This window comes from Terrapene carolina, unplaced genomic scaffold (genome assembly GCF_002925995.2).
Source record: "Terrapene carolina triunguis isolate 2854851 unplaced genomic scaffold, T_m_triunguis-2.0 Scaffold238, whole genome shotgun sequence".
Lineage (NCBI taxonomy): Eukaryota > Metazoa > Chordata > Testudines > Emydidae > Terrapene > Terrapene triunguis.
This window is the reverse complement of record NW_020664589.1, coordinates 5,552,771-5,578,790: the sequence shown is the minus strand read 5'-3', so window position 1 is coordinate 5,578,790 and position 26,020 is coordinate 5,552,771. Positions and strand designations below refer to the sequence as shown.

The window sequence follows — 26,020 nt, the reverse complement described above, 5'->3', positions numbered from 1 at the left end:
TTCTGTAAAGCATCCAGCATATTTATGGTGCTGTATAATAACATGGTATTAAGCCAATGTTTCTAGTTTCCAGTCAACACAATGCTCAACCCCCAACCTCAATGCAAAATATTAACATAAATCCAGGCTATTCCTCCTTTCCTCCCCCCGCCCCTCTGCAACAGTCGGCTTCCTGCTGCTTTCTTAGCCTGCCTCAAGCATAGAAGGAGAAAGGAGAACAGTTTCAACAGCTGTTAAGATAGCAGCCATCCAAGATCATAGATACCTGACTCCACAGTTTCCTCCTATCCTCTTATGGAGGGATTACAGGAACAGTCTTCAGATACTCAGCCCTCAATTCATTCCACAGCTAAGAACATGATCACATACCTTACAGGAGTCCTAGCTCAGTAGAGAGGCATGGTGAGTGATGGATCCAACACTATGAAATATACTTTCTGGCCGCATAAAGAGCCAGATTTACATTATGTTTAAGCAAGAGAGACCAACTGGGAACTACACAGTATTACTGAGAAGGGCTGGGCTCTCTTTTTAAGGAAAGATAATTCAGAAGTTGCTGCTCCCCAAAAGGACTTTGATCTCTGAAAAGTTCACTCTAACTATGAGTCTGGTTGACAAACCCTCCTTTGCATTTTTAACAAGAGGGTCTGATTTCAGTTACAAATCAGCTGAGACCAACATGCAGGCTCTGAGCTGTTTTATGCTGGGTTTCTGAAATCTGGCAACGGAGGGATCTCAGAGCCCAGGCTCCAACCCAAACAGGAACATCAAAGCTACTGCTATTAGCCCCATAGTGCAAACCCCACAAGCCTGGGTCAGTTGACCTGACTCCGACTCGCTGCTGCAGGATTTTTTTTTTGGAGTGTAGACATATGCTGATTAACTTGCCCCCAGTCAAACAGAAAGTCTATTACAGAGCAGAGAAATGACCCTGGGTTGCAAGTCCCAGGCTAGCACCCTAGCCATTGACCTAACTCCTCCCCTGTGTGCCGGAGCTGCAATATTAACACACTTTAAGAGTTTTGAGTCACCTTATATTTAAGGAAACTTCCTTCCCTAAACAGTGACAATGGGATGTTCCATAGAAAATTCCATTACACTCCATGGCAACTTTCTTCTCAAATGGTGCTTGATCCTTTCTAGGTACTAATTTAGCATATTATGATGAAATTCCAGTCATAGCCCCTTTGCTGTTGATAGACTTTGTTGCAATGTGTGTGCTGTGTCCTGTTGCAATTGTACTGCATCTATAGCAATTGACTATCACCTTCAGGCTACGAAGATGGGACGCTCCTCGTAGTTGTCTTTCTAAAAGAAAGCGAGTGTTTATTTCCTGCTGGGCTTAAATGAAGCAGAGGCCCAAAAACACACAACGTGAGTTTTCTCTTGCCCTCTTGATTACATGAGTCCGTCTTGAAGCCTGTTTTTTCAGATTACCTACAATGCAAGCACAGTCGCTGATTCTAATAAATCAGCAGTGATCTGCTCCTGGTTAATAAGAAGAGAGGATTGTCCCTTAAACTTGTACATTTGTAACCTACTGTTCAGTGCACACTATACATCCCACAAACAATCTGATCCACAAAGGACACGTTGTCAGATACAGCTCTTTAGCGCCTGATCCAAATCCCATTGAATAGCCTCCCACTGATTTCAGTTCTTTAGCTCAAGTTATTGAGGATCATATTTGTAGCGCTGGCAGGTCCTGGGTTCAGTCCCCACCGATGACCAAGATGGCAATCATTTCATGCGCAAATGTTTAGAGTGATTGCCTGCACAAATGCTTTTCACCACTCGGTTTGGAAAGGGACATTATTGCATATTCAAAACCCAACGCATGAGAAAACATATCACCAGTGTGCAGAAATTACAGCTGGCCTAATACTTATCCCAAGGACAATTCACTACTTGAGATGTACCAATTGAACCAAGTGCAATTTGTTGGGGAGGAACATTAATCACCTTGGCGGAAAGAAACACAAGGACAGGCAGACAGACAAAGACAGGCAAACTGGTTTCTCAAACTCACTCGGACACCTGTGATTCCGGGATATCCAGGAGGCCCTTCATTTCCCTTCAATCCTTCAGTGCCTTTTTCTCCTCTCTCTCCTTCTGGGCCTTGCTCTCCTTTGTCTCCCTGCAGAAGAGTGGAGTATGTTTGCTTTTCAATACCAACAAAGCATAGATCATTGTGTATGACTCTTGAAGAAAAAAAAAAGGGAGATCAGAGGCTGAAAGCAAGAAGACAGAAGGAAGCTGAGTCATAAAGTACTTGACATTTAATGCAACAGGTTATTTTAAACAACTCCCTTAGCCAGAGAGATAGGACCTCAGCCACAAGAGAAGATGGTTTGAACTTTTTGCTTCTCCCACAATGAACTGAGCAGGAATCTCCCACATGGAAACTCCTGGGTCTGGGATAAGGATACGAGGCAGGCAGCTGAGATCTGAAAGAGAGAGAGTCTTTTGACTCAACCATAAGCCCCAGAAGGCTGCCAGAAGAGGCTGTGGGAAGCACCCCAGGCCCCGAATGAACACACTGCAGAGCAACAGCATCTTACCCCCATGAAAGATCAGCAGTTATAGCGCTAGATGCAAAAACTTGCATCAAGTTGCCATGCTCACAATTGGTGCCGAGTATTTTATAGGCACAATAAAAAGGGCCCAATTCTGCTCTCACAGCAGTTTTACACTCATGTAACCCAACTGACCTTGGTAGAGTTGCTCCTGATTTACACTTGCATTAGTAAAAGCAGAATCGTGTCCATTACATTTTGTGGTTAAACAAATATTTGTGCAACCAATAGCAACAGTTCCATTATCCAGAGAAACATTTGGGTTGGGAGGAACTGGAAGTGTTCAAGACAACTTGGAGATGAAGCAGCAAGTGATGGCACAAGAAAATCATATAAGGAAGGACTGTTTGATCTGACATCCAATGATAAACAAAAATAACGAAGCACAGCACATAGTTTAACTAGACTGAAGCAATAAACCGCAAGAGACTGTTGTGGGATTGGCCAGTTTTACTTTCCGTGGCATGAAACTGTTGGCCTGTGCAGACGGACAGGCTACACAAGGATAGAAATCGGGATTGCAATCCAAAGGTAAGATTTGGAACAGCAAGAGAAACAATGCAATGCAACAATGAATAAGGATTTGGGGGTCCTGTCAGGAAATGGGGGGGGGGGCCGACTTGTTACTGGACTCGCAAATAGTGATATGGGCTGTGAGACTGTTGAGGGCTTTGGGACAATTGTTGATCTGCCTGTGGAATTTCAGACTGGTGAAAATCTGTAAGGAAGGAAGAATTGAATCTGTAGAAACTGAAACAAACAAAATAAGTTGTTGACCACCAGTTTTTGAAAAAGAACGGGACCTTCACAGAGATCTGTAAGAAGTTCCTGAGGTGCACCAAGAATGCAGCTAGAGATTTGAAACCTGAAGGATCTCTTGTAAACAAGACTTTATACAGGTTTGGTCTGACAGCACATGGACTTGAAAAATCTGTCCTTCTGGCTTGCTGTTTTCATTAGGTAAACTGTACAATTGATTGTTGTGTAACTGAAGAACCGAAAGGGAATGCCAAAAAAGAGAGAGAACTTAATGCTATTAGGCTTTTCCTATAGTAGACTTTATTCCAATCATAAGAACATACGAATGGCCATACTGGGTCAGACCAAAGGTCCATCAAGCCCAGTATCCTGTCCTCTAACAGTGGCCAATGGCAGGTGCCCCAAAGGGAATGAACAGACAATTATCATCAAGTGATCCATGCCCTGTCACCCAATCCCAGCTTCTGGCAAACAGAGGCCAGGGACACCATTCCAAGTTTCCCAAGTGTTGCTAATGCAAGTTCAGCTCTACCAATGGTTGCAGTACTTCGAGCCCTAGTTCACGTAAGGCACCTGTGGCAGGTGGTGTTTTAAATGCCATGCCAGGTAGATCTGATAAAATCTGGCCATGCAATGGTGCTTAAAATGCTGTTGGCTGCCTGTAACTCCATTTCCAGAGAGGGGGAAAGAGCTGGAACTAGGAAAGAATATTTAAAGTAGGAAGGAGCTTTCATTATCACTTGGACTCATGGAAGTGGAAGACATATTTTTGGACAGAAGAGAGCATTGGCAAACTGACTAATTATGGGCTTTGCCCCATCAACAAGAGATGTGAAGAAACCCACTAGCAGAAAAAAGCAAGTGTTGAACTTGTTTCCCATGGAGATGCTATTATTGAGAATAAAGGGGACATTGTGTGAACAAGAGGAAGCAAAGAACCTTTCAGGATTGAAAGGAAAAATTACAGAAAAGGAGTCAAGAAGGGAACAATTTGGTGCGAGACAGATGTATGGTCAGATCCAATGCATAATACAGCAAGAAAGATTACAGGGAAAAATGTCACCCACACCTGCTGTCCAGCTGTAACTTCTTTGTTTAGGCTCTAGAGACAACAGCTTTAGCACAGAGGTGTTTAAGATTAAAAGCACTGAACATAGCACAGATCTAACTTACTCTGTGGGGGATTCTCAGGTTCTTGCCTGCAGTTAGGATAAACTTTGTAAATAGTTTTGCAGGGTAGTTCTTTTAATGCGTGTTTGTGATAGCACCCAGCCCACAATGGGACCCCAATCCTATTGTAATACAAATGTAATGATGCTCCAGGTTAGTACATTTCTGGGGATTGAAGCTGGGATCTCTGGAGCTAAGAGCAGAGCCTCTACTACTTAAGCTAAAGGATCAGTAATTCAGCAGACTCATAAACCTCTTTATGTGTCCTAGCCACTGGAAGGGCACAAAGAGCCATTGTATTAGTGTGTACTACACAAATGCTACCATAGTTCAGGAAGGGTTAAATGAAAACTATATCAATGGGGAAAAGCTAGAGGCCAGAGAAACACTATGATGGTCTGATGGCCGATCATAATGGTCCCTTCTGACCTTAAAGTCTATGATTTTATGAAGCATCCACTTGAAAGGGGCAGTGAAGGATGCAGGTTTAAGGATTGCTTACGCAAGAGCACATGGGAGTTTAAAGGAGGCAAAGGATATGCCCTGGTAGATTCCTGAGACTGCTGTGGAGCAATTGGAATCTTTGACCAAACAAGCAGCATAAAAGGTTTTTTCAAGACCCAGTTGACTCTGGTTCAAGATGGCATCTCTAACGGAAGAAATAAAAAACCTCTTTACATTTCTTCCCACCTCAGGTTGGATGGCAAGGGAAGGTGGTGTGGTTCACTTCCCACAGTCTGGATTGCAGGTAAGTCTGTGCAGAAAGGGAGAGGGAGGGATGGAAGGAGCTGGTGGGAGCCAGAAATGTTATGGAGACTGTTTACCACCTCACGTGGGGTGGATGAAAAGAGGGCACAATACAGAAAACCCTAACTAGACAGCAGAGCATTATGCTACCAGGTAGTTAATGTGCTGCAAGAAGCCATGGTTAGTCTCAAACTTGGCTAAAAGTATCTACAGAGGTGATCCTTGCAGTTTCCAGGATAAGCAGAGCCTGGAGTGTACATGGCATTGGGAACTAGTTCCCACTACCGGCTGATGATGGAACAGATACGCAGTCTGGGAGAAAGGCATCTGATCAGGGAGATACAATGACAAGCTCCGAGAGTCCTTGGACCAAGGAGGTTACAGCTCATTGATACAAACCCTAAGCTGGAGGTGGGGGATGTGTCACATGGGGCCACTAAGAAGCAAAATGAACCTTGGATGTTGATACAAAGATGTGAGATACTGCCTGGGAACCCCCAGGATAATGTTGGGATTGTTCCTCCTACTGTAGCCACTGTGTGGAGTAGGGCAGAGGATTGTTGAACATGGGGGACGGGAAAGGAGTCTGGGGTCAGATGACCAGGGTAGCTTGTGAGACAATACTTGCTTCCCTTGCCTGTCTGCAGAGGGGGAAGGAGCATGGTCTGAAAGTGGCTACATTTGTGAGAAGAAAACCTACCCAACAAAAAAAACCACACTGAACCTTTACCTTAACGCCGTCTGGCCCAAATGGGCCGCTGTCCCCTACCAGGCCTGGCTCTCCCTGCGAGAGAGAGAGACAAACAGACTTAGGACAGTCTCTTCCCTTTTTCTCATGCTTTTTGCAGCCAACACCCTTCAGAGGAGGAGTGACTTCCCTTGCAACAATATGAGCTGAATGTTAAGGGTTTCCAGTGCTGATATTCTTGGTGTAGGATGGAGATCTATACTGCCACACATGGGCCAATATGTTTTGTTTATATCACCATCTTTTAGGACTATGCTATGAAGTCGCCCCATCCTGCTCGGTATCTCAAAATTGATCAAGAGGAACAAGCCCCCACTGTTCCAGGCTTTCCTTCAACAGTCCCCAGCTCTGACCCGTGGGAAGTCCTCTCTCCCCTGGGTGGAGCAGGGAATTCAGTCTCTGTGTTCATGCAACCTTGGGCGTCTCCATATTGCTGTAACAACTGACCTCAGTCTGGAGATCAAGGGACAAGAAACACGCTTCTGGTTCAATCTCTGCATTCATCCCAGCTCTGGCTCCCGCCCCACTTATGCATACTGTACCCAGTGTTTTCCTTGTTAATGCTGGCCTTCAGCGAGAGTCCTTTCCTGCCACTTCTAGGTTACACATACCCAAGTCGTGAAGAACTTGTGAACAGAATAGGCTTGTTTTTACACAGCCCCTTTCATATTCATACTGAAAGGAACTTTAAAGCACTTTGCAAAGTAGCATGTCCAGTTGTGTCGTCACCCTGTGGGCAAGTGGGGCTCATTGGTAGCTCACATGCAGCTATCTGGTTTTATTGAGAGACTAAATGGCCAGGATATTGGGCTAAACCTCTACCCTGTTCAAAAAAAAGTCCCTTGTGATCTTTCAGTTTCATCTGGACATCTCTTAAACAGGCCATTGATCTCGGTTGTTATCCAGCCCCCGTCACTGTGGTATCAGAGTAACTGATGAACTTAGGTTCACAACACCCCTGGAAGGGAGGTTAGTATTTCCCCCATTTTGCAGACTAGGATCTGAGACACAGAAGGATTAAATGCCCAACTAAGTCCATAGCCAAGCTGGGAATTGAACCCAGAGCTCCTGAGTCCCGGTATAGTGCCTTAACCCCAAGGCTATCCTTCCTTTTACAGTACCACATTCACCCTCCTGCCATGCCCCGATCACATGTCCACGGGCTCACAGGTCCCAGGGTAAGACCTGAATCCATGATCGGCTGTCCCAAGCTGCTATCCGCTCAGTCACTGCAGATACACAATGGCCCTTCCAAAGGCTGGAAGTCTACCTGAGGGAGCAGTGCATTGTCCATTTATACACCCAGTTTGGTCGAGAAGCCACAGTTTATCTGCTTAGCCATCCACATACACGTAATGAAGAGGACTCCAATATGAAGCTAACTCTACTTACTCTTTGACCAATGAGGCCTTGTTCTCCTGGGACCCCCAGCTGTCCAAGATCACCCTAAAAACACAGAGGCACAGAGTCAAGCTGGTGACAGTGCTAAATGCATAGGATGAAGATGATTTCTCCCCTCCCTCTCCCCCTCCCCCCCTCATTTCTTCCTGCATTTTGACTCTTTCTTTATCTGGTCCTGTTCAAACATGGACGTCTGTCTCAGAACCATCCTCACACCCAGAGATTAATCAAGTACCCAGCATCACCCCGACAGCACGCTCTAAGATGGCATGCACCTTACGGGGTGACTCTGACTGATATGCAATAGGCCAAAGAATCGGCAGTGACTTGCAGGTGTCAAAAATCAGTGGTGGATGCTTGCAAAGACTGAACCAAAGGGAATTACCCGTGCACCTTACGGCAGGAAAGGATTTCATGCTCTCTTATCGGGAAAGCAACAACCCCAGGACCCAGGGCATAGTAGTGCTCATAACAAATGTGCAACTGGAGTGATGAGGAGGAGAGCGGACATGTCCCAGCAAACAGCAGTATGATCTTTGGCATGACTGAGAGGTGCTGAGCAATATCTAGATTATGGGCAGCATAGAAAGGAGCGAACTGGACATAGTATTGGAGCTGGCAGTTATGTTGATATATTTTGGTGACGTGCTAAGTATAAGGAGGATGCAGCATGCAGCTGTGGGACATTAGATCCAGATCAATTTGTCTGTTTTGCAATGAGCAATGTGCAGGAAATGTTCATTTCCTTCCTCGTCCCATTCACCTCACTCTGAAACTCCAAGCATTGTTCTAAAAATTAAAAATTGATATTGGTGCCAGTGACATAGTATTATGTTTACAGAATGCCTTTCACTACAGAATCATTTTTGAGCTATATACGCACATGACCCCACTGAGATACAGCCGCTTCTGGGGAGGCCAGCATTCAACCACAACAGTAAAGGATGTAGAAGGTGTAAGAAATTTTGGCCAAGGACGCAACTGTATCCTAGTGGTGTGCTCCTCCTTCGCCACCCTACAGCTTTAGATTATACAACTGTATGCAACTACTGCTCAGAGAGTCCTTGGTGTTTACCAAAGGAGCAACCACTGCTTGGAGATTCCTAGAACATCTAAATACCTCCACGGTTGGAGAGAGAGCAACCAGAATCTCTCATGCTCTGAACCAATGCAAGGACTCATTGCACTGAAAGTGGCTAAGTGGGAGCTGTCAGCATCTCTGCATTATCAGCATGCTATTCTCCTTCCTTCCCTCCCTCCTATCTCTCAATCTGGGTCAGGTGCTAGGATATTCTCCAGGCGCGTTCAAAAGCCCGCTCCCAGGAACCACCATTTCAAACAATACGTTCAAGCTCAGCCAATGCTCATCAGCCTGGCTCAGCTGAGGCAGCCTGTCCAGAGAATACATGCACCGCCCGCCTTCCTGCTTGTGATGGGAGCCGGAGAAGAGCTGCTCCTGTAAATCCTGCAGTGGGGGATGCCGGCAACCTGAGCGGATCAATGGCATTCTATTCCCAGGCAAGGTAATTAGGGAGCTGAGTGGCAGGCAGAAGCGGCATAGCTGAAATGTTAGAGGAGTATCAGGACTCGAAAGACACAGTCGCTCGAGTGATGTGTCAGAAGGTTTGCCAAAGAAAACATGGCGAGGAATGGGGGTGGGGGAAGAATGGCAAAGAGGAAATTGCATTTAATCCCCAAAAACAGGCTGTTCAAAGCTCCCTGGCACAGTGGCAACCCTTCGAAACTTAAATGGAGAATGGAAAACTTGTAGAGAGATCTTATTCAAATAAAGAGAGAAAAATTACACTCCTCCTCATCCAGGAGAGAAGGTGCATTCACAGCTCTGTGACACTGCACCTGGCACTGTGCCTTGTGCTGTATTGATTAAAAATGACAGCTAGTTAATTGATGTGTGGGCATGGAGGGGCTATATTTAAATTCTTGCAGAGCAGTAATTTTTTTTTATTTTTTTTAAAGAGAGAACTCCATATTCAGCATTAGCAGAATCCAGCCTCCATTTCAGGCGCTCATCATCTTAAGCCCAGCATTGGGAACCCCAGGGGGGAGGGCTTGTTTTAAGGCATTTATATTCCTGGGCTCTCCCATACAGAGACAGTTCTTGTTTCCAGACTAGGTTACAGCCCGACTCTGGGTCACCTGGGGGATCCTCTTGCAGGTTTTGTATCAATGCCTCAGCCCAGCTCCTGTCTGTGAATCGGCTGACTGGATTATGTAGATCTAGCTGGGTTTTTACTGAGACCCTTTCTTGGGCTCTCAAGTCATGGTTTCCTTTCCTTTGTTTCCCTGCATGCCCAAAACAGAAGCTGAAGCTTCCTGCATTTGAGCCTCTTTACCTGAGATCTCTAGCGGCCCACACAGGGGACTTGAGGCACTGGAATTGTATAACCGAAGGGCTAAAGTGTTCTCCCCCCCGAACTGTGTCACTAGAGAGCTCTGTGGCTGAGAAACATGTAAAGAGCAGCTGATGTGGGGTTACCCAGCCGCTCCCCTCCCTGAATACACCTATCTATAGTATCTATCTTTAGCCGTCTGACCTTGCCCACTGTAACTAGGCAGACTGCTCACAAGCCCTGCCGGGGTCCTCTGGGACTCCGGTGTAACAGCAGACTCTTGGTAGGAACAAAAGTTTCTGTTATCTCTCCGCTCTGACAGAGAACTAGCATTAAGTGTTTTTTTTACCTTCATGCCAGGTTCACCTGGAAGGCCAGGTTGTCCCATTGAGCCAGGAGGTCCCTGGGAAAAAAAAGGCCATTGTTACTCCGTGCAGAGCAAGATCAAAGAGCAAATTCCTTTAGCAGAGCACTTTGGGGATAGAGGAGCCCTGGTTGCAGTGTAATTACCTCCCTGGAGCTGGCTCAGGGTACACAGAGCCAAAGAAAAGGCCAAGAACCCCTCTGTGTCCCACTCCCACAAGGGCCTTTGTTTTCTCTCATGCCTTTCTTTCCCTTCCCCAAGCCTGAAACCAAGTCTCTGACCCTGTTTGCCAGGCAGCCTCGCTTGAACTCCCTCAGTCTAACTCCTCCAGGCTTTGGGTTCCCAGTGCGGATCTCTACCCCACGCCAGTTAAAAGAAAAAAAGGAAGGAAAGAAAGAGCACAAAATACTTAAAATCAGCATAAAAGGGTTAAATAAAGACATTAACACAATGGGTCACAAATAACTTCAACCACTTAATACTTTCCCTTCTCTGCCCCCTTATCTATCACTTGGTTCTGTCTTTAACTCAGATTCCAAGGCCTGGTATATGCCCAGTTTTTGTACTAGTGTAACTATTTCAGTTATAAGCAACAGAGGGTCCTGTGGCACCTTTAAGACTAACAGAGTCTTAAAGGTGCCACAGGACCCTCTGTTGCTTTTTACAGACTCAGACTAACACGGCTACCCCTCTGATACTATTTCAGTTATGGTCAACTCCTAATCTGGATGCAATTATATCAGTATTAAGGAACCTTATACAGGTGGAGCTTATTCCCCTACAGGAACAGCTATACCAGTATAAGCACATTTATACTGGGACAACTGCATCCACACTGGTGAGGGGAGGTGTTGTGCCACTTTAACTATACAAGTGGCACAACTTGTATATGTGGACAAGGCCTAAAGTCTGTGGGGCAGGGATCGGGTCTCCTATTTGTCCATAAAGTGCCATGCACATCTGTATAATGAGGACACCCATGGGCAGCTAGCTCGTGGAGGAAAGGGAATTAAAAACAGCAGCTGTGTACTAGAGGTGGGCTGAGCTGGAATCCTAGGTCCAAACTCCCTTGAATAATTTTGCATAAATTCAAATCTGACCTTTGCATCCACCCCTTTTTCTCTGGCTCTGTGATGGGCTGAACACCCCAGACCTTGCATAAAGGTTGGATCCGGATCGGAACTTCACCGCGATCATTAAACTGTACATTTTAAAAACTGTATTAGATGAAACAAAGGAGCAGGGGGACAGGATAATAGGCCCCTTTTCGGAGCGTGAGGGTACAATTGAACCAGCTTCTCCCAGTGAGCCTTGAAAGATTAAACTGTTTCACTGGAAAGCGATGAAGAGTAAGGGTGGAGTGGGGTATGTGAGAGACCACTCGTCCTTGTGCTCTCTCCCCAGGACCCTTTCAGGATGTGTCTAGCCCCTTACTCTAGGTGTTAGGCTGGTCAATTGCACGAAGCACTCACTGGTACCTGAGATTAGGGGAAAGGGTAACTTTAATCATTGTATTTTTTGCATTGATTTCTGGCCAGCGCAGGCAGTGGGACTCCGTTAAATAAGATCAAAGGTGACACAGCAAAGCTGATCTTGCGGGGTTTGAAGGGATTTTTATTTATTTATTGTATTAGCTTTCCAGACCACAGACCAGAATCTCCCTCTTCTCTGCAGCTAGGAATAAAGGAAACAAGAGCTCGTAATTGCAGGAGCTCTCGGAGTTTTCCAGCTTTCCGAACTGGAGGGAGCGGTGAGTGGGTGCATGTTAGGTTTTGGAACAATTGGGCAAGTCATGCATGAGAAAAAGCAAGTTTCAGTGAAAGCAGAAATACGGCCTGGGTTTTTCCAATGGTTCCAGTGCAAGAGAAAGGCTGTATCTCCTCCAAGAGCCTAACATATGGAGCTCTGTGCTTTCAGAACAAGCAAGGCCTAGGGAAGCTCAATAGCAGCCTACCAACTTTCCAGATCCCTAGTGTGGTTTACCACGGAGAGCTCACTCCATCCAGTCTAGCAGGCAGGAGACTGGAAAGTCTCATGACTCATAAATTGTGCAGTGGGCTGTATTAAAAGGTACCTTAGCTACTACTTTTGAGACCAAGTGAACATCTTGACTATATTACCATCTCAGACACACTGAAAGGAGCTAAAAGTGGGTGACCTAGTCTGCAGTGATCGGCTGTGATGGTAAGAATTGAAGGAGAGTCTCCAGGTGCTCGGAGGGTTAGAGGAAAATCTATTGAGTAAGCTTCTGCCCTCCTGTGCTCCTAAACCTGGGCACAAAAAATCAGTAACTATTCCTTTCATTTTGTTGCAAAGTGTCACTTTTGCCTAATGGTAACAATGATGCAAAAAGCATGCGGTACTAAAGCAAAGGCATTTCTTCCACCCACTCACCTGGACAGTGGCGAGACTGGGTTTGACAATCAGAACATATCCAGACTGGGCTGAATAATATGATTGCTGGCCAGAGACAGGTAGCAACTGGGGGTAGGAAGGGAAAGAGACTTGGAGCCTTCTTCACTACAGATTTTTACTGACATGGATGATTCTAAACACAACAGAGTTAAAATATGGGCCCAGATGCTCAAAGGGAGTTAGGTGCCTAACTTCCACTTATTTCAATGGGAGTTAGACGCATAAATGCCTTTGAGGATCTGGGCCCTGGTTCTTAAAGCATGGGTGGGTACCACGTTTGACCCTGCTTGTGAATGGGGTTGTGATAATTCTCAGAGTCCAGCTTTAAAATGCTCCTTCTGCTGTGTAGGTGGGACTGCCCATCTGTGTAACAGGGTTAGCCAACCTCCTGCCTCCCAGGTCTCTGAGTGGGAGGCCAGGCTAAAACGCATTGCATCCTGGGGAAAAATGCCTAACTATTCGTGCCAAGGTGAGGCTCTGTGGGATAGCTGCCTAGATTTTCCCAGAATGCTCTGGGATCTGTAGGGTAGAAGATATGGGCAGGTTGACAAACCCTGATGCAGGGATAAATGGTGGTGTGTGGATGTGTTGAACTGCATCACCTGTAACCAGGTCAGAGCCTGGTTCAGCCCAGTATGGTTCTGTCTGGACTGTAGATGGGGCCTGTATTTGTAACTTTTCTCTTGCACTCTTAATGCTGACATTAAAACTCATAAGACACAGAAACCTCCGTTGTCCTTTTCCCTCAAGAGTTTCTGAAGCCAGACCAAGCCAGACTGCCCCTCGCTCAGCTGTGCAGGTCTAGGTGAGTGAGGGGGAAATAGGGCAGAAGAGGGGTGTGCTGTAGAGACGAAAGCAAAGATCATACTCTACCTTATGTCCCATTTCTCCTAAAGGTCCAGCTGGCCCCTGTGGTCCCTGAGGTCCCTGCAAGACAGACACACAGGGCTCTTTCATGCAACATTGTCAATTCTGAAGAACAATCCGCTCCCTAGTGCCCTCCCACATCACATGGGAACTACACAGGCATGGGAGAGGAGGTCAAAAGACCAGAAATGGGCAGCTCAAAGTGCTTGAACAGCAGCAAGCGAAGCGTCAGAAACCTCCCTGTGTCTGGGTGGCTGCGGGGAGGGTAGGGGTGCTGCTGTGTTGAAGCTGAACTGACAATAGTTGGCAACCTTAGCGTGTCTGAATAATTCCCTTCTCTAGTCTGCCTTGAGACAGCCTGAGCCCACCCCCACTCCTACACTCTCAGAGCCTGCAGCATATCCCTCCTTCAGTCACCACAGTCTAACCCTCGGCAGTCACAGCCCCCTTCTATTCCATCCGTCTGACCTGACCCTACTTCAACCCCTCCATCCTAAATGGAGTCAGAACTGGACTCTGTTCCTGCCATTTTCTCATGGTTCCCAATTGACTCCCTCCACCCCTCCCAGTAACATACCCTGATCCAGTCCATCCTCCCAGTCTGGGATCATCCTCTAACAGGCTCAGGAGTGTCTAACCGTGGCCTTCCTGAGCAGCCTACATGGAACCTCCTTCAGTCTTAAGACAGTTAGCTCCTCCACCCCTCCTTGCAAGCATCTAACCTAATTACTATCATCATTATAGTAGCATCTACCACCTCCAAGGTGCTACGTGCTATTGTGGTCAGGTCAGGGCTATTGTGCTACATGCTAGACCAAGACATTCCAGCCCTGAAGAGCTAGTCTAAATAGCCTAGACAGAGAAAAGGTGGCAAAAAGGAAGTATTAACACCACAGGTAATACAGGTTGGGAACTGAGGTGCTGCCCAGGTTCACCCAGGGAGTCTGTGCTGGAGTGAAGAATTGAACCCCGGTCTCCTGAGTTCCAGTGCAATGCCTTGACCACAAAAACCATCTTTCCTTTCCAAGGCCTCTTCCAAACCTCCATTCTGACCTTTCTTCCACCTTCCCTGCCAGACTCTCTTGGTTTCTCCTTCAATTCTCTGTCAGAGTCAGGTCCAGTCTCTTTTCTAACTTCCCCCTCTTTAATCTGATCCAGACACACTCTCTCCCAAAATCCAGACTTGCCCCTTCTTCCACTCTCCCTGCCAGAGTCAACTCCAGTCTCTGGTCTACCTTCTTGCTGCTGAATCTCATCTAGTGCCTCCTTTCTGCCTCTGTAGGGTCTGATCTTGCCCTTCCTCCAACCTTCCTGGGCTCTCCTTTAACCCTATACAAGTGCCGCTCTGATTAAGCTGGACTCAGCAGGAGAGGCGGGGATGGGAATGAAGGGGGGGGGGGGGGGGGGGGGGGGGGGGGGGGGGCGGAAAGCCAGACAGAGGAGGAAATGAGGGGAAAGAGAAAGGGACAGATGGATGAAGAGGGAATGAGAAGACACTTGCCGGGTCGCCTGGAGCCCCTTTGCCTCCTTGGGGTCCGGAAGGTCCTTGGATACCCTAGGATAACAAAACCACCAAGGTCAGCTCTGTCCCGTCATCACCTTTCACACCTCCCAGCATGTCATATTCACCTCGTAAACACTTTATAAAAGGAACACAGAGGTGGCCCTGAGGCTGAACTGTGAGACATTGTCCAGGTTTCTCCTCCTGAGCAGGAATTAAAAAAAAAACTTAAAACCTTCATTAAAACGTAGGCTATAAAATGGAATGGAAGGCGGTTGGCACTTACTGGGAAGCCACGTGGTCCTGTCTCCCCAGTCTCTCCCATCTTCCCCTGTAAACAGAAGGTTACAGTAATTAGAGGTTGGGAACGTGCTGAAACACCCTATTGCTTTGGCCAGGAAAGTCGATCAAAGCTGTATTTTACTGGGAGCCATGCACGCGTGAGTATACAGACATGTAGTGTTTGGCACAGTGCCAGCTTGGCATCCAGCACCAACTCTCACAGTGTACGTACCTGCTGCCCATCGGGCCCCGGTTTGCCTGGCCCCCCCTGAAGGCCCTGTTAATGAAAAAGACAAAGACATGTTGGCGTCGGCATGAGCTGTGCAGCAGAGACTCTTGACTGGCTAGCTCCTCCTGATGCCCCAGGCTTCTTGCTCTTGGAATCCCCCAGGGAAGGTTCAATTGTTTGCTTCCGGTTCTCCATCAGCATTTAAAGGGGCTAGCTAGTGTCCTAAAGTCCCCCTCCCATGGGGGGGGGGGGGATAGTCCCATCCGCTGAGGAGCTTGGAGCATAATCCAATTTCTCTCTTCCTGCTCTTAGAAATCCCAATAACTCTGGACTCCCCACCTATCAGGTTCAAAACGGGGGAGTTTCTCCATCCAACTCTATGTCATTGTGGGTGGAGAAGGGGAAGGGCATTAGCCACACGTTGATAGGTAGGCCGGGTGGCACTTGGACTCCCAAAGGTGCTTCATGCTGTGTGCTAAGCATTCAGGGGTGGAAAAGCCTCAATAGCACAAAAAATACACCCGCTCAGGTAAGAGCCAGCAGCACAACATTATTTCCTTTTCTAATTGCTGCTCTGCCTGAGAAGGGAGCCTCTGAGCTAGGAGGACATGGATGCAGGAGAAGTCTTATGAAGGTAGAAGAATGATTGGGAGAAAAGGAGGCATGACAGAGAACTGAAACGTCAGCCACTATTTCAATGCTCATCAGTCGGACTAGCCTCCTGTTCTGCTCGATTAGCCTCCTTGCTAGGCTGCCGTCCATATTCCAAAAGGAAACACCCAGACTGGGAGTTGCTCTACCATCCATCCCTCTCTTTCTCAGCAGCCTTGCCTAAAAGGATCTGGCTTGGATACTCTCTTAACCAGACTTAATGAAGGGCAGGTCTGTTCCAGGAGGCCATTTGCCAGACCCCCTTCGCACCGGGAGGCAGAGGGGATTTCTGTTCCATGAACATCTCTGCTCTGATCATAGCCCACTGCAGGGAGACACACTTTGTAAAGGTGGTGAACACCACATATCTTTGACTTACGCTGTGTGTGTGTGTGTGTGTGTGCGTGCGCGCGCGCGCGGGCAGCAGAAATGTGCAGTCAGAGTCCTTAAGGGAGTGGTGACGGTAAGGCCAGATCTACACACAAGTTTTGTACTGGTGTAACTATTTCAGTTAGAGGGTGTGATTTTTTTTTAATCCAATATAGTTAAATTAGCATAACCCCTACAGCGTAGGTTCAGTTATGCTGGTTTAAATGTGTCTTATGCTAGTATAGCTTATTCCCTTTCCCATATGGGAATAAGCTATACTGGTATAAGCACCTATATACTGCAACAGCTGTGTCCATGCTGGGGGTGGGGGATGCAACTGGTGTAAAGGGGCACAACTTTGTGTGTAAACAAGCCCTGAGCTACCTTACAGCCGCCCTTCACTTTAACCGAACAGCTGGAACCTTTAATATCTTCGAAACTCTATTTCCACCAAACGAATGACTCCTGGCGGAGTTTAGACAGCACTCTTCCCTCGGATCCCCGCCCTACTCCCCACACGGAAAGGCGTTTGGGAGACCAGGGAATAGACATTTCCACTGGTCTCCCACTGAGCAGAGCCATGTGCTAGGAACCTGACTCAGGGAAGCGAGGTGGTTGTGTGCTGGGGGACGGCTGGTGCCATACAAAATCATGCTGGTTCCTTTTAAGGAGCCTTGATGTGAGCGAGTGTTGGCTCTTGGCAGCTGGGCTCTGCCACCGGTGTGGGGCTGCAGAGAGGAATGCTGGCTGGGCTAACTGGCACCGGCTGGACTCAGTGCTTGGTGCTGATGGAGTTAGAGCTATTTAACACTGAGTTGAGGATACACCAGGCACCATCAAGGGCTAGAGGCAGCAAGGAGGCGATGGTGGTGGGAGACATCCTGATTTTTCCAGGGCCTAGAGTGGAGCCTCATAGCATGCCCAAGAGCAGACCTGTCAGAACTGGCACTCCTGTTACAACTTACCTTAACACCTCTTGACCCTGGCTCCCCCATTGGTCCATCAGGACCTCTGGCACCCTGCGGGACCAAGAGAGAGAGAAGAGAGTTACATAGCAAATGTGAACAGCAGGTGTCCCCCTTGTGCTGCTAACACTGAGTTGTCCACTGGGGGTTGGGTGTGATCCCAGCTTCCACTGTGCAGCCGGACCTCTCCCACCTCCCCAGTGCACATTTTGCATGCTCAGGGGGCTGAGCTCTTGGGCTTGCTCCAAAAAACCAAACAGCTACACTTCTCCAACCCTTCACCAGTCTGATCCATTGGATCCACCCTCCCTGCCTTTCACCCTGAGTAGCTTCAGTAACATAGAAGAGGAGATGGGTGGGGGGAGCCCTGCCTGAGGGTAGGGGTGGTGATTTCTCTGTCCATAGCTATATTTAATTCTCCTCTTGCTCTTAACCCTTGGGATGCTGGCACTTGACAACCAGATGAATGCTTAGGAAGGTGGGTACGTACAGCATGGCTGTGGTTCCCAAGGGGTTAAAGCTTGGGCTTGTTAGGCTGTTTCTAACATTCGTCTTGGAGTCAAAGTTCATCTCCTGTTATAGGGTTCTTCGCTGCAGGAGTGATCCTACTGCATGCAGGGTAGAAGTAGGGTGACCAGATGTCCCGATTTTATAGGGACAGTCCTGATTTTTGGGTCTTTTTCTTATATAGGCTCCTATTACCCCCCATCCCCTGTCCGGATTTTTCACACTTGCTGTCCGGTCACCCTAGGTAGAAGGCTCACCCGAAAGCAAAGCAACGGCAACCCTAGCTTCAGAATTCCTGAAGCCCATTAGAAGAGTTCTTCCGTTAGCCACAGGTCTTGCTTAGATGGGTTTCAGCTGCTGCCCAGGCTCAACGGAGCCACTTTTTAGTTTTGTTCTGCTCCCTCCTGCCAATTTATTTCTTTTCTCGTCATGTACTGGGCAATGCATTTATGTTATTTTTATTTCTGTCTAGCCAACCTTAAGCCCAAAATGAGAGCCAGAGGAGAAAGACAGGCCAGAGGTAAGGAACTGCTTTGTTTTCAGACCTTAATGATGATGGTGATCTTGCTGGCACAGACCCTGAAATGTGAATTTATTGACATCATGGCTCTTCCTTCTGAAGGGTCAAGCTCTCCCATCGTCCCCTACATGATACACTTTGAACTCTTTGCACACCACTCCCTGTTATTCACATCCATGGCCATGTTGCTGTTGAAGTCAAGTCATCAAAGCTATAAGATGCACAATGTGAGCCCAAACAGATGCATAAAGGCAACTTGGAATTGGACGTATTTAATAAAGTGCCGTGGGTTAGCTTCTCATTGGCGATAGGTCTTTTAGGCATTTTATTATAGTTACCTGTTGCTTAGGGAACTGAATGCGGCTATGAACATGACCAGGTAGTCATGTATATATGAAATGGGAAGGGGCATGTAGCATGAGCAGTTGTACATGTGTGGTCAGATGGGCAGTCATTTGTGCTTAAGTGTGTTTTTATGAAACCTGTCAGGTCCAAGTGTACACGGTAACCTTTCGAGGTGTGCATATGTATGAGAAACAAGGCCAGGTGCAGGGGGAGGAATCCAGCTACATGCATCTATAGACGTTCAAACATATGAGGAGGCTGAACATGGTTAGCTGAGAACCTACACAAAAGCATGCACGTGACAGGTATCCTCCTGGAAGTCATGCTCAAGACTAAAGAGATGTGCTTATTCTTCAGGGGTATAGCAGAAGAGCATCATTCGTGAAGAGTGGAAAATTCCTGGAGTAGCAAGGAAGCTGATCTCAGTGGAACTCTTCCCCCACCCCCATCCCTATCCTAGTCCAAGAGTAAGTTCTGTGACACTGACACACAATAGGCAGAGGGGTGGCAGGTAGGAATAAAATGACAGATTGAGAGACTACACGAACGTATGTCATGTCCACAATGGAGCCCTGATCTTGACTGGGCCTCTAGGCATTACTGCAGTATAAATAATTCTAACGCTGCTTTGTGGTGTGTATGTTATGGTGAAAGGGATTCAGAAACCAGGCCAAAGTGGAAATAGAGAAAATAGGAGCCAATTTGCTTAATCGAGATGCAAACAGAGCCAAATGTAATAACAGGGGCCAATATGTTAACAAAGCAACTACAGGGTGACAGCAGGAGAGAGAGACTCACAAAGAGAGGCAGTGTAATAGCAGAAGATGTATAGGAAACACAGCCAAATTATTACAGCAAACATAAAATAATGCAAAAACTTCTACTGTGTTTGGCAAACCCAGTGATGCTGAACAGACCAGAGACCAAATAACCAAATAACCACAGTGCATGCCCATAAAACACAGCTTAAAGCATACTCAATCTGCTCTCTAGAACAGACAGTCACTGTGCATCAAATGGGAACAGCACAACCACTGCCCACGCTGCTACTTTCAGTGCGCTATCTTGATCTAAGCTAGGGGTCAGACATCACCCTAACCTGGAAATGACACCTCCAGCTCAAAGTGTAGACACACCCTTAGACTGACAGCATACAAGTCCATGCATAGAAAGGTTCACCAAAGCCTCCCTGGGTGTAATGGCAAACCTTCTGTCACTGGATTCCCATTTTCCTCCCTTTTGCTTAGCCTGCCTCTGCTCTTTGAACTGTTCTGGATCATGGAACAGTGCAGTATTTGTACTTCACTTGGGGAAACGCGTGACAAAGAGACAAGCAATCAGGCAGCTTGTGCTTTAAGTCAAACTGTCCAGCTCTGTGAACTGATTTTTTTGCCTTCTCTGGGCTGCCTGGAAACAATAATCCCCCTGTTAAGCTGAGAATTCCCCTCCCCAAACTCCTGACTTCACACATCCATCCATCACTGTCCTGTCCGAATTTCCTAGAGAAACAAGCACAAACAAAGAAAAAAATAACATCCGGAGGGAAATTAACCCCTTGGAACTGTGGAGGTGGTTGGATCCCAGACCGAGAGCCACATTGCTCTGCTGGATGGAGGGGGATGGATGTTGGAAAGAGAAGAAGTTGCCACAGTGAACGAAAGGAACATTACTCAGCTTGGGTGTGAGGGGAGGGAGATCCTAGACACTCAGACCTACAGAGGGGCAGGCATCTTCTCTGCTCTGAGGGGACATGATGATCACGGAAAGAGACAGGTGGGCAGATGGAGACATGTGTCTCCCTTGGGGAGTTATTTGCAATTTATCACCATGATCAATGCCCTAGAATTGCCCCCACCCTGATAGGGACATAGGAATTGCCAGAATGGATCAGACCCGAGGTCCATCTAATCCAGTCCCCTCTCTCCCACAATGGCCAGTCCCAGCTGCTTCAGAGCAAGGTGCAAGAAGAGACAGTGCAGTAGCAGATGTGGGATAATCTGACCCTCCCCTCACATTAGGTCTCATCCTGATGTCCAATAGTTAGGACAACTCTGGCCGTTCCTGTTATCCATATAAATGTCCAATCCTTCTTTGAGTCTCGTTAAATTCTTGGCCCCATCGACTTTCTGTGACAGGCTCAGCACTATGCTCACAAAGTCAGAACGAGCTCCTTGTCTTCCTAGGACCATGATCTTATCTCTCCACGAGTCCCTTTCCCCTTATAATCTGCGCAGAAAGACAGACTAGAACCAGAACGGAGTTGGACAGGGCACTTAGGCCACTCCCAAGGAGTTAATGTCAATGGCAGACACATTTGCTCATCCAGCTGTTCCATACAGTTATAAGGCCAGTCTCTCCTCAGAGACAAACAGGTCTCTCAAATCTCTTGTTGTAATCCATCCCGCCCCCTGCATCCTTTTCCAGTCACCTGGCATTGTACTTGTGGGAGTGGTCACTGAAATGGATGGAGCCCCCTGCTAGCTCCAGCATGCCTTCTCACAGCACTGCTGCTCTGGCAGTGAAGCCTGGACCCCAGCAATGCAGCCTGCCAGTACTCGCATGGCTGCAGCACTGTTTGGAGTATCTTAGTTTCTTCCCAGCAGCGCTCTGTCACCAGCACCCCAGGAGTCCAGCAGGGCAATCTCCTCACAGCAGGCACCTGGTTAAACCATCACTAAACATTTCATCAGCACCTGACCTAAGAAGGTTAAACTGCCCCTGCATTAAGGAACAGACCAGGAAAGCTCCATCTTGCCCAGACTAAGAGGTTTCCCTAATTCACCCTGACAGGAAAGGCTACAGTTAGCCAATTAGTTAAATCTTTGAAACTCCCTTTTTCTGACAATGCCAGTTACAGACAAGTGAGGGAAACCCTGGAGGATCTACAAGAAACTGGAATGCCAGCAGGCAGCAATGATCAGGGCCTACATTACAATGCGCTAGGCAGGCTGCATAGTTGCCTTCTGGGGGTTGTGAAGTTTCCTACAGCAGCTAAGTTTTCATTTAGTATAAATTACCAATCAGCACCTAGACTCTTCAGCTGATAAACCCCATTGCGCTAGATGCTGTACAAAAAGTACAACCTCTGAAGAGCTTATAATTTAAATAGACAAGAGAGGAAAATAGGAAGGTAAAAGCAGAATTACCTCCGTTTTGCAGACGGGAAATAGGAGGAAGAGAGAATTATAGACCCTGATACAACAAAGCACTTAAGAACGTACTTAACTTTAAGCATGTGACCCAGGTCAGACTGGAAGTATGTGGTAGAGCCGGGAATTCAAACCAGATCTCCCTGAGTCCCGCTCCGGTGCATTAGCCACAAGGCCAAGCTTCCTCTCTATTTAAATCAACAAATTATACTTCCGGCCCTTTTGGTTACGTAGGCCCAGTGGTGGAAGGTGTGTTGCTATGAACTGGAATAATACAATACATTTTAGGGTCACATATTTACGTGCAGAAGCAGGTGAAACTTAGCCATTTTAACTGACGTTTGCTTTGGGGTCATGGATCCCAGACCTGGACTGACTAAATGTTTAGGTAAAGCCTGCAAAATACAGCTGCTCAGCCCATAGCGCCGAAATCATTTTGAAAAACATCACATCACTTAGGCCCTTTAGAAAATGTTATCTCTAATCCCATTCCGCACATATAATCATTAGCCCATTTGTAAACATAGGCTTCATTGCTTGCTGTCCTTTGTGTTGGTTTGCTACTGCTACTGTTGGCAAGCACATCGCCTCAGGCAATACTACCTTTGAGAGCTTCAGACCGAGACTAAACAAAATTATGATACTGCTAATAAGGACTCAAAGCCCAGATGCAAACAGCCCTAGCATCTGAATATTGAGGAAGTTTGGATCTAAACTTTGTATCTCTAGTTTAGATCAGTCAACAGAGCTACAGAGTAATGCCACCAGCAGACAACACTCCATCTGAATAGAACTTAATGCCCAGCAAGGTGTTTCAACAAGAGTGCTACATTTTTCTTTTTCAATGGAGGCAAGGTGCAGACAACTTACATACAGAGGGAGAGGCCATCGAACTTTGATATACCCATGGAGAGAGAGTCACACAAACATCGGGGGGATTCCTGCCTCTTATTCCATGTACTTAAATTTGTCTTGAACAGGGAGATATTTCACAATGCATACATCTTCTACATTGCTGCCTGAGGGACGCTTTATCTGGTAGAGTTCCGGGAGTGATGAATTGTGCATCAGTGTGTTGGGTTTGAGTAGATCTAAGAAATCTTGAATTTTAGTTTATCTGCTCTCCAGCCCTTGTACTTTCCTAGTAGTAGAGGATGGCCTTGGCCTTCTTTCCAAACAAACCAGTCAATAAAAAAGTGTTGGGGAGATGAAGAAGGGAGCAGAGCTACCTTCCACCATCACGCTTCTGAAGGACAGCAAGGAGAGCTCAGAAACAGCAGTCGCCTTCTCAAAATGCAAAGCCTCTTTTCCCCTGTTCCAAGTATTTCTAATTCAGCCAAATGAGAAAGAGCTGGAGCAAGGTGATGGATGTGGCCTAAGAACCTGAACAGAACAGACTTTGAGAACAGTCTGTGCCACTGGATGAGACAGTGACCTCCGTCAGTCAAACTGGACATGGACGCACCCACCCTATGGTCAAATGATTTATAAACTCCGAGTCTTCAGCTATTAATCTAGTGTGTAATACTGGTGTTAGAGACTCCCAATGTAAGCAGGGGCTCTCCAATGGAACATGGAAGCAGAACATTTCCAAAGAGAATTACACAAACTTTCAGACATGAACAAGGAATAGCCCAGTGCAGCTAAGAGGTGGGACTTCTCATTTTTGTGGAAAAATTTAGGAGATTTCCCCATCCTCTTTCAATCCTTGCTGCTGCCACTTCAAAGGCCTTAAAATGGCGTGACTGTCCTTTTCCCAAGGGAGGTTGAACATACCATATTCCAGCATCTTTTAATGCTAGTCTTTCAGTCAGCTGAAAGGTCACAGGAGAGCAAAGTAAGATGCTGCTCTGCCTTCTATTGGCCAGGTACTCACCCCTGCAAGCCCAGGAGCAACGGAATGATTTTAGGACCCAAGTTTAAATACCCCCATGTTGCAAATTACCAGGGTTTGATAAATTCCTGCGGTCACTAAGGCTACAAGCTGCAGGATTCACCTGGTTAGACAGAGACTGGTCTAGTTATCCAAGTATCAGCAAGACACTGCAAGGAGTTCTGATGCATGCAGCATATCTAGATCTTTGCTGGTTTTAGCTCTGTATTGTTTAATGCAGGGGACTGGCTCGCATAGCTGGGAGATACAGATACACCCTGTAAGTTCTACCTCTGGACTTTTAAAGACTGCAGCTCTTACGAGTTACTTCTAGGCAGCACACTGTGGCTCTGAGTTAAAGGAGTAACATTCCTGGATTGATGACTGGCACTTGGCTGGGAGAACAGGCCAGGATGAGGAGCTTGTCAGATGGATTTCAGCTGGAGGTTTACAGACCATGCTGTAAAATCACAGGTTCAGTTGATATTAAGCTTCCTGTGCAGATTCTCAATCAAGGTCTGAGCTGAGTTCATGGATAGGGCGATGAAGCCAGGCACACTCCTGCTGTGAGGAGCTGATTGGCAGGAGCTTGCTCTTGAATTTATTGCATGGTGTCTGCTCTGATGATTTGTTAGCATGGGCATTGCCCGTGGGGTTCCTGGGATGCGGCAAGGATGGCAAGAAGAGCAATGAAAAGTAAATAACCATTGCCGGCCCCTCTTCATTTAATGTTTGCTTTGACATTTCCAGCATGGCTGACTTCACTTTTTAAGCTTGACCAGTGTCATTCTGTAAGCGGTAGTCCTTGCAGGTCACAGACTTAAGGCCTCAGAAGATGAAGTTTTGAGCAACATGGATCTGGAGAAAGAGGAAGCTATTAAAAGGGGACAGATTTAGCTCAGCGCTAAGGTTTTCAAAGTGAGGCACCGAAGTGAAAGTTGCCTGTTGTTCAGAGGTTCTGAGCATCTGCAGCTCCCCACTGACTTTGGCCAGGGTCGTGGGTGCTCAGCACCTTGGCATATCAAGTACTTGTATTTAGCTGCCCGACTTTGGAAATGTTGGCCTAGAGAGTTAGTTTAGATAAGCAACGAATCCCATTAGCCAACTGGAAACAATCCCAATCTCAACCATCAGATCTTCAGCTAGGTTATCCACTAGCCATCTTGCCATTCACCACTTAGTACCTGCCTGCCTTCCAATCAAAGAAATCCAGCTATGGAACCCTTCTGAATATTTCAGTGGAAAACCAGTCTTGCCTTGTTTTCTGATCTGGAGTGGGGGGTGAAGGGGGGAGAAGCCAGCTATCCCAGTCTTCCCAAAATGTAAATCCTAATTCCTCTAAACACTTAACTGTAAGCATGTGCTTAATCCCCATTGACTTAACTTTATGCATGTGTGTAAGTGCTATACTTTATAGGGATGGTCTTAAGCACATTTTGAAGGTCAGCATGTGTTTGTGTGTTTTCTGAATTGGGGCCATAAGGAAGAGAAGAGAGAAAAACTGCATTTGTGGATGCTTGTACAACATCAATTTGATGGCTAAAAGTAAACTGGAGGGAACAATAGTCCTCTCTCATACTAAGAAGCGGAAAGTTATGATTTTTAAAGATTCTCTTTTTGACAATCAGTATTTTTATGTCAACAGCACAATAGCTATAACAACTTAAATACAGATCCCAAAAGTCTCCATTGTTCTTTACAATCCAAACCATATTTGCTACTGATGTTGTCTTCAAAAGTGCAATTACTTTAACGAGGTATCCAAACATGGATCAGCGCAATCCACAAACATCTGGCAGAGAGTTGCATTAATGTTTCCATTCTGAATTGAATTACATCTCTGCTGTGAATTGTAATATGGAGCATGCTGCGAAGGGCAGCGTTTGAAATTGCATTCCGGGGCATCATTTCCCAGTCCTCAAAAACTAAAAGAAACCAAGAGCATGAATGGCAAGGAAACTAAGCAAATAAGGAATATTAAGCAATCGAGAGACAGAGACAGGCATGTGCAAAGCAGAACATTTCAAAGACAAGAGAGCTGGGGGAACAATCAGCCCTTGTGGTAAAGTCCTATAGAATGACAACTCCCATTGATTTAATCTCTATCAGATTATTTAGGTATTGTCCATAAAAGAAATATAACAACCTGTATGCTACTAAAAAACTGGTTTGAAAGGAAAGATCAGTGAAGGGTGAGAGTAGTTAAGTTAGCTGCAGAGCACCAGCAGACA

The 26,020-nt window shown here is 46.6% G+C and overlaps 1 protein-coding gene across 5 annotated transcripts in view; it reads right to left on the bottom strand.

Moving 5' to 3' along the window:
• LOC112101967 (collagen alpha-1(XXVII) chain) overlaps positions 1 to 26,020 on the bottom strand; it is a 224,618-nt gene that overhangs the window by 50,456 nt on the left and 148,142 nt on the right. For all 5 annotated transcript variants that reach the window (XM_026657347.2, XM_026657346.2, XM_026657349.2 and 2 more), the window contains exons 29-37: positions 17,396 to 17,449; positions 15,414 to 15,458; positions 15,186 to 15,230; positions 14,900 to 14,953; positions 13,405 to 13,458; positions 10,102 to 10,155; positions 7,393 to 7,446; positions 5,983 to 6,036; positions 2,030 to 2,137 (exon numbers count right to left, since the gene is read on the bottom strand). In XM_026657347.2, coding sequence (XP_026513132.1) covers positions 2,030 to 2,137; positions 5,983 to 6,036; positions 7,393 to 7,446; positions 10,102 to 10,155; positions 13,405 to 13,458; positions 14,900 to 14,953; positions 15,186 to 15,230; positions 15,414 to 15,458; positions 17,396 to 17,449 — 522 coding nt within the window. The remainder of the gene's footprint in view (positions 1 to 2,029; positions 2,138 to 5,982; positions 6,037 to 7,392; positions 7,447 to 10,101; positions 10,156 to 13,404; positions 13,459 to 14,899; positions 14,954 to 15,185; positions 15,231 to 15,413; positions 15,459 to 17,395; positions 17,450 to 26,020) is intronic.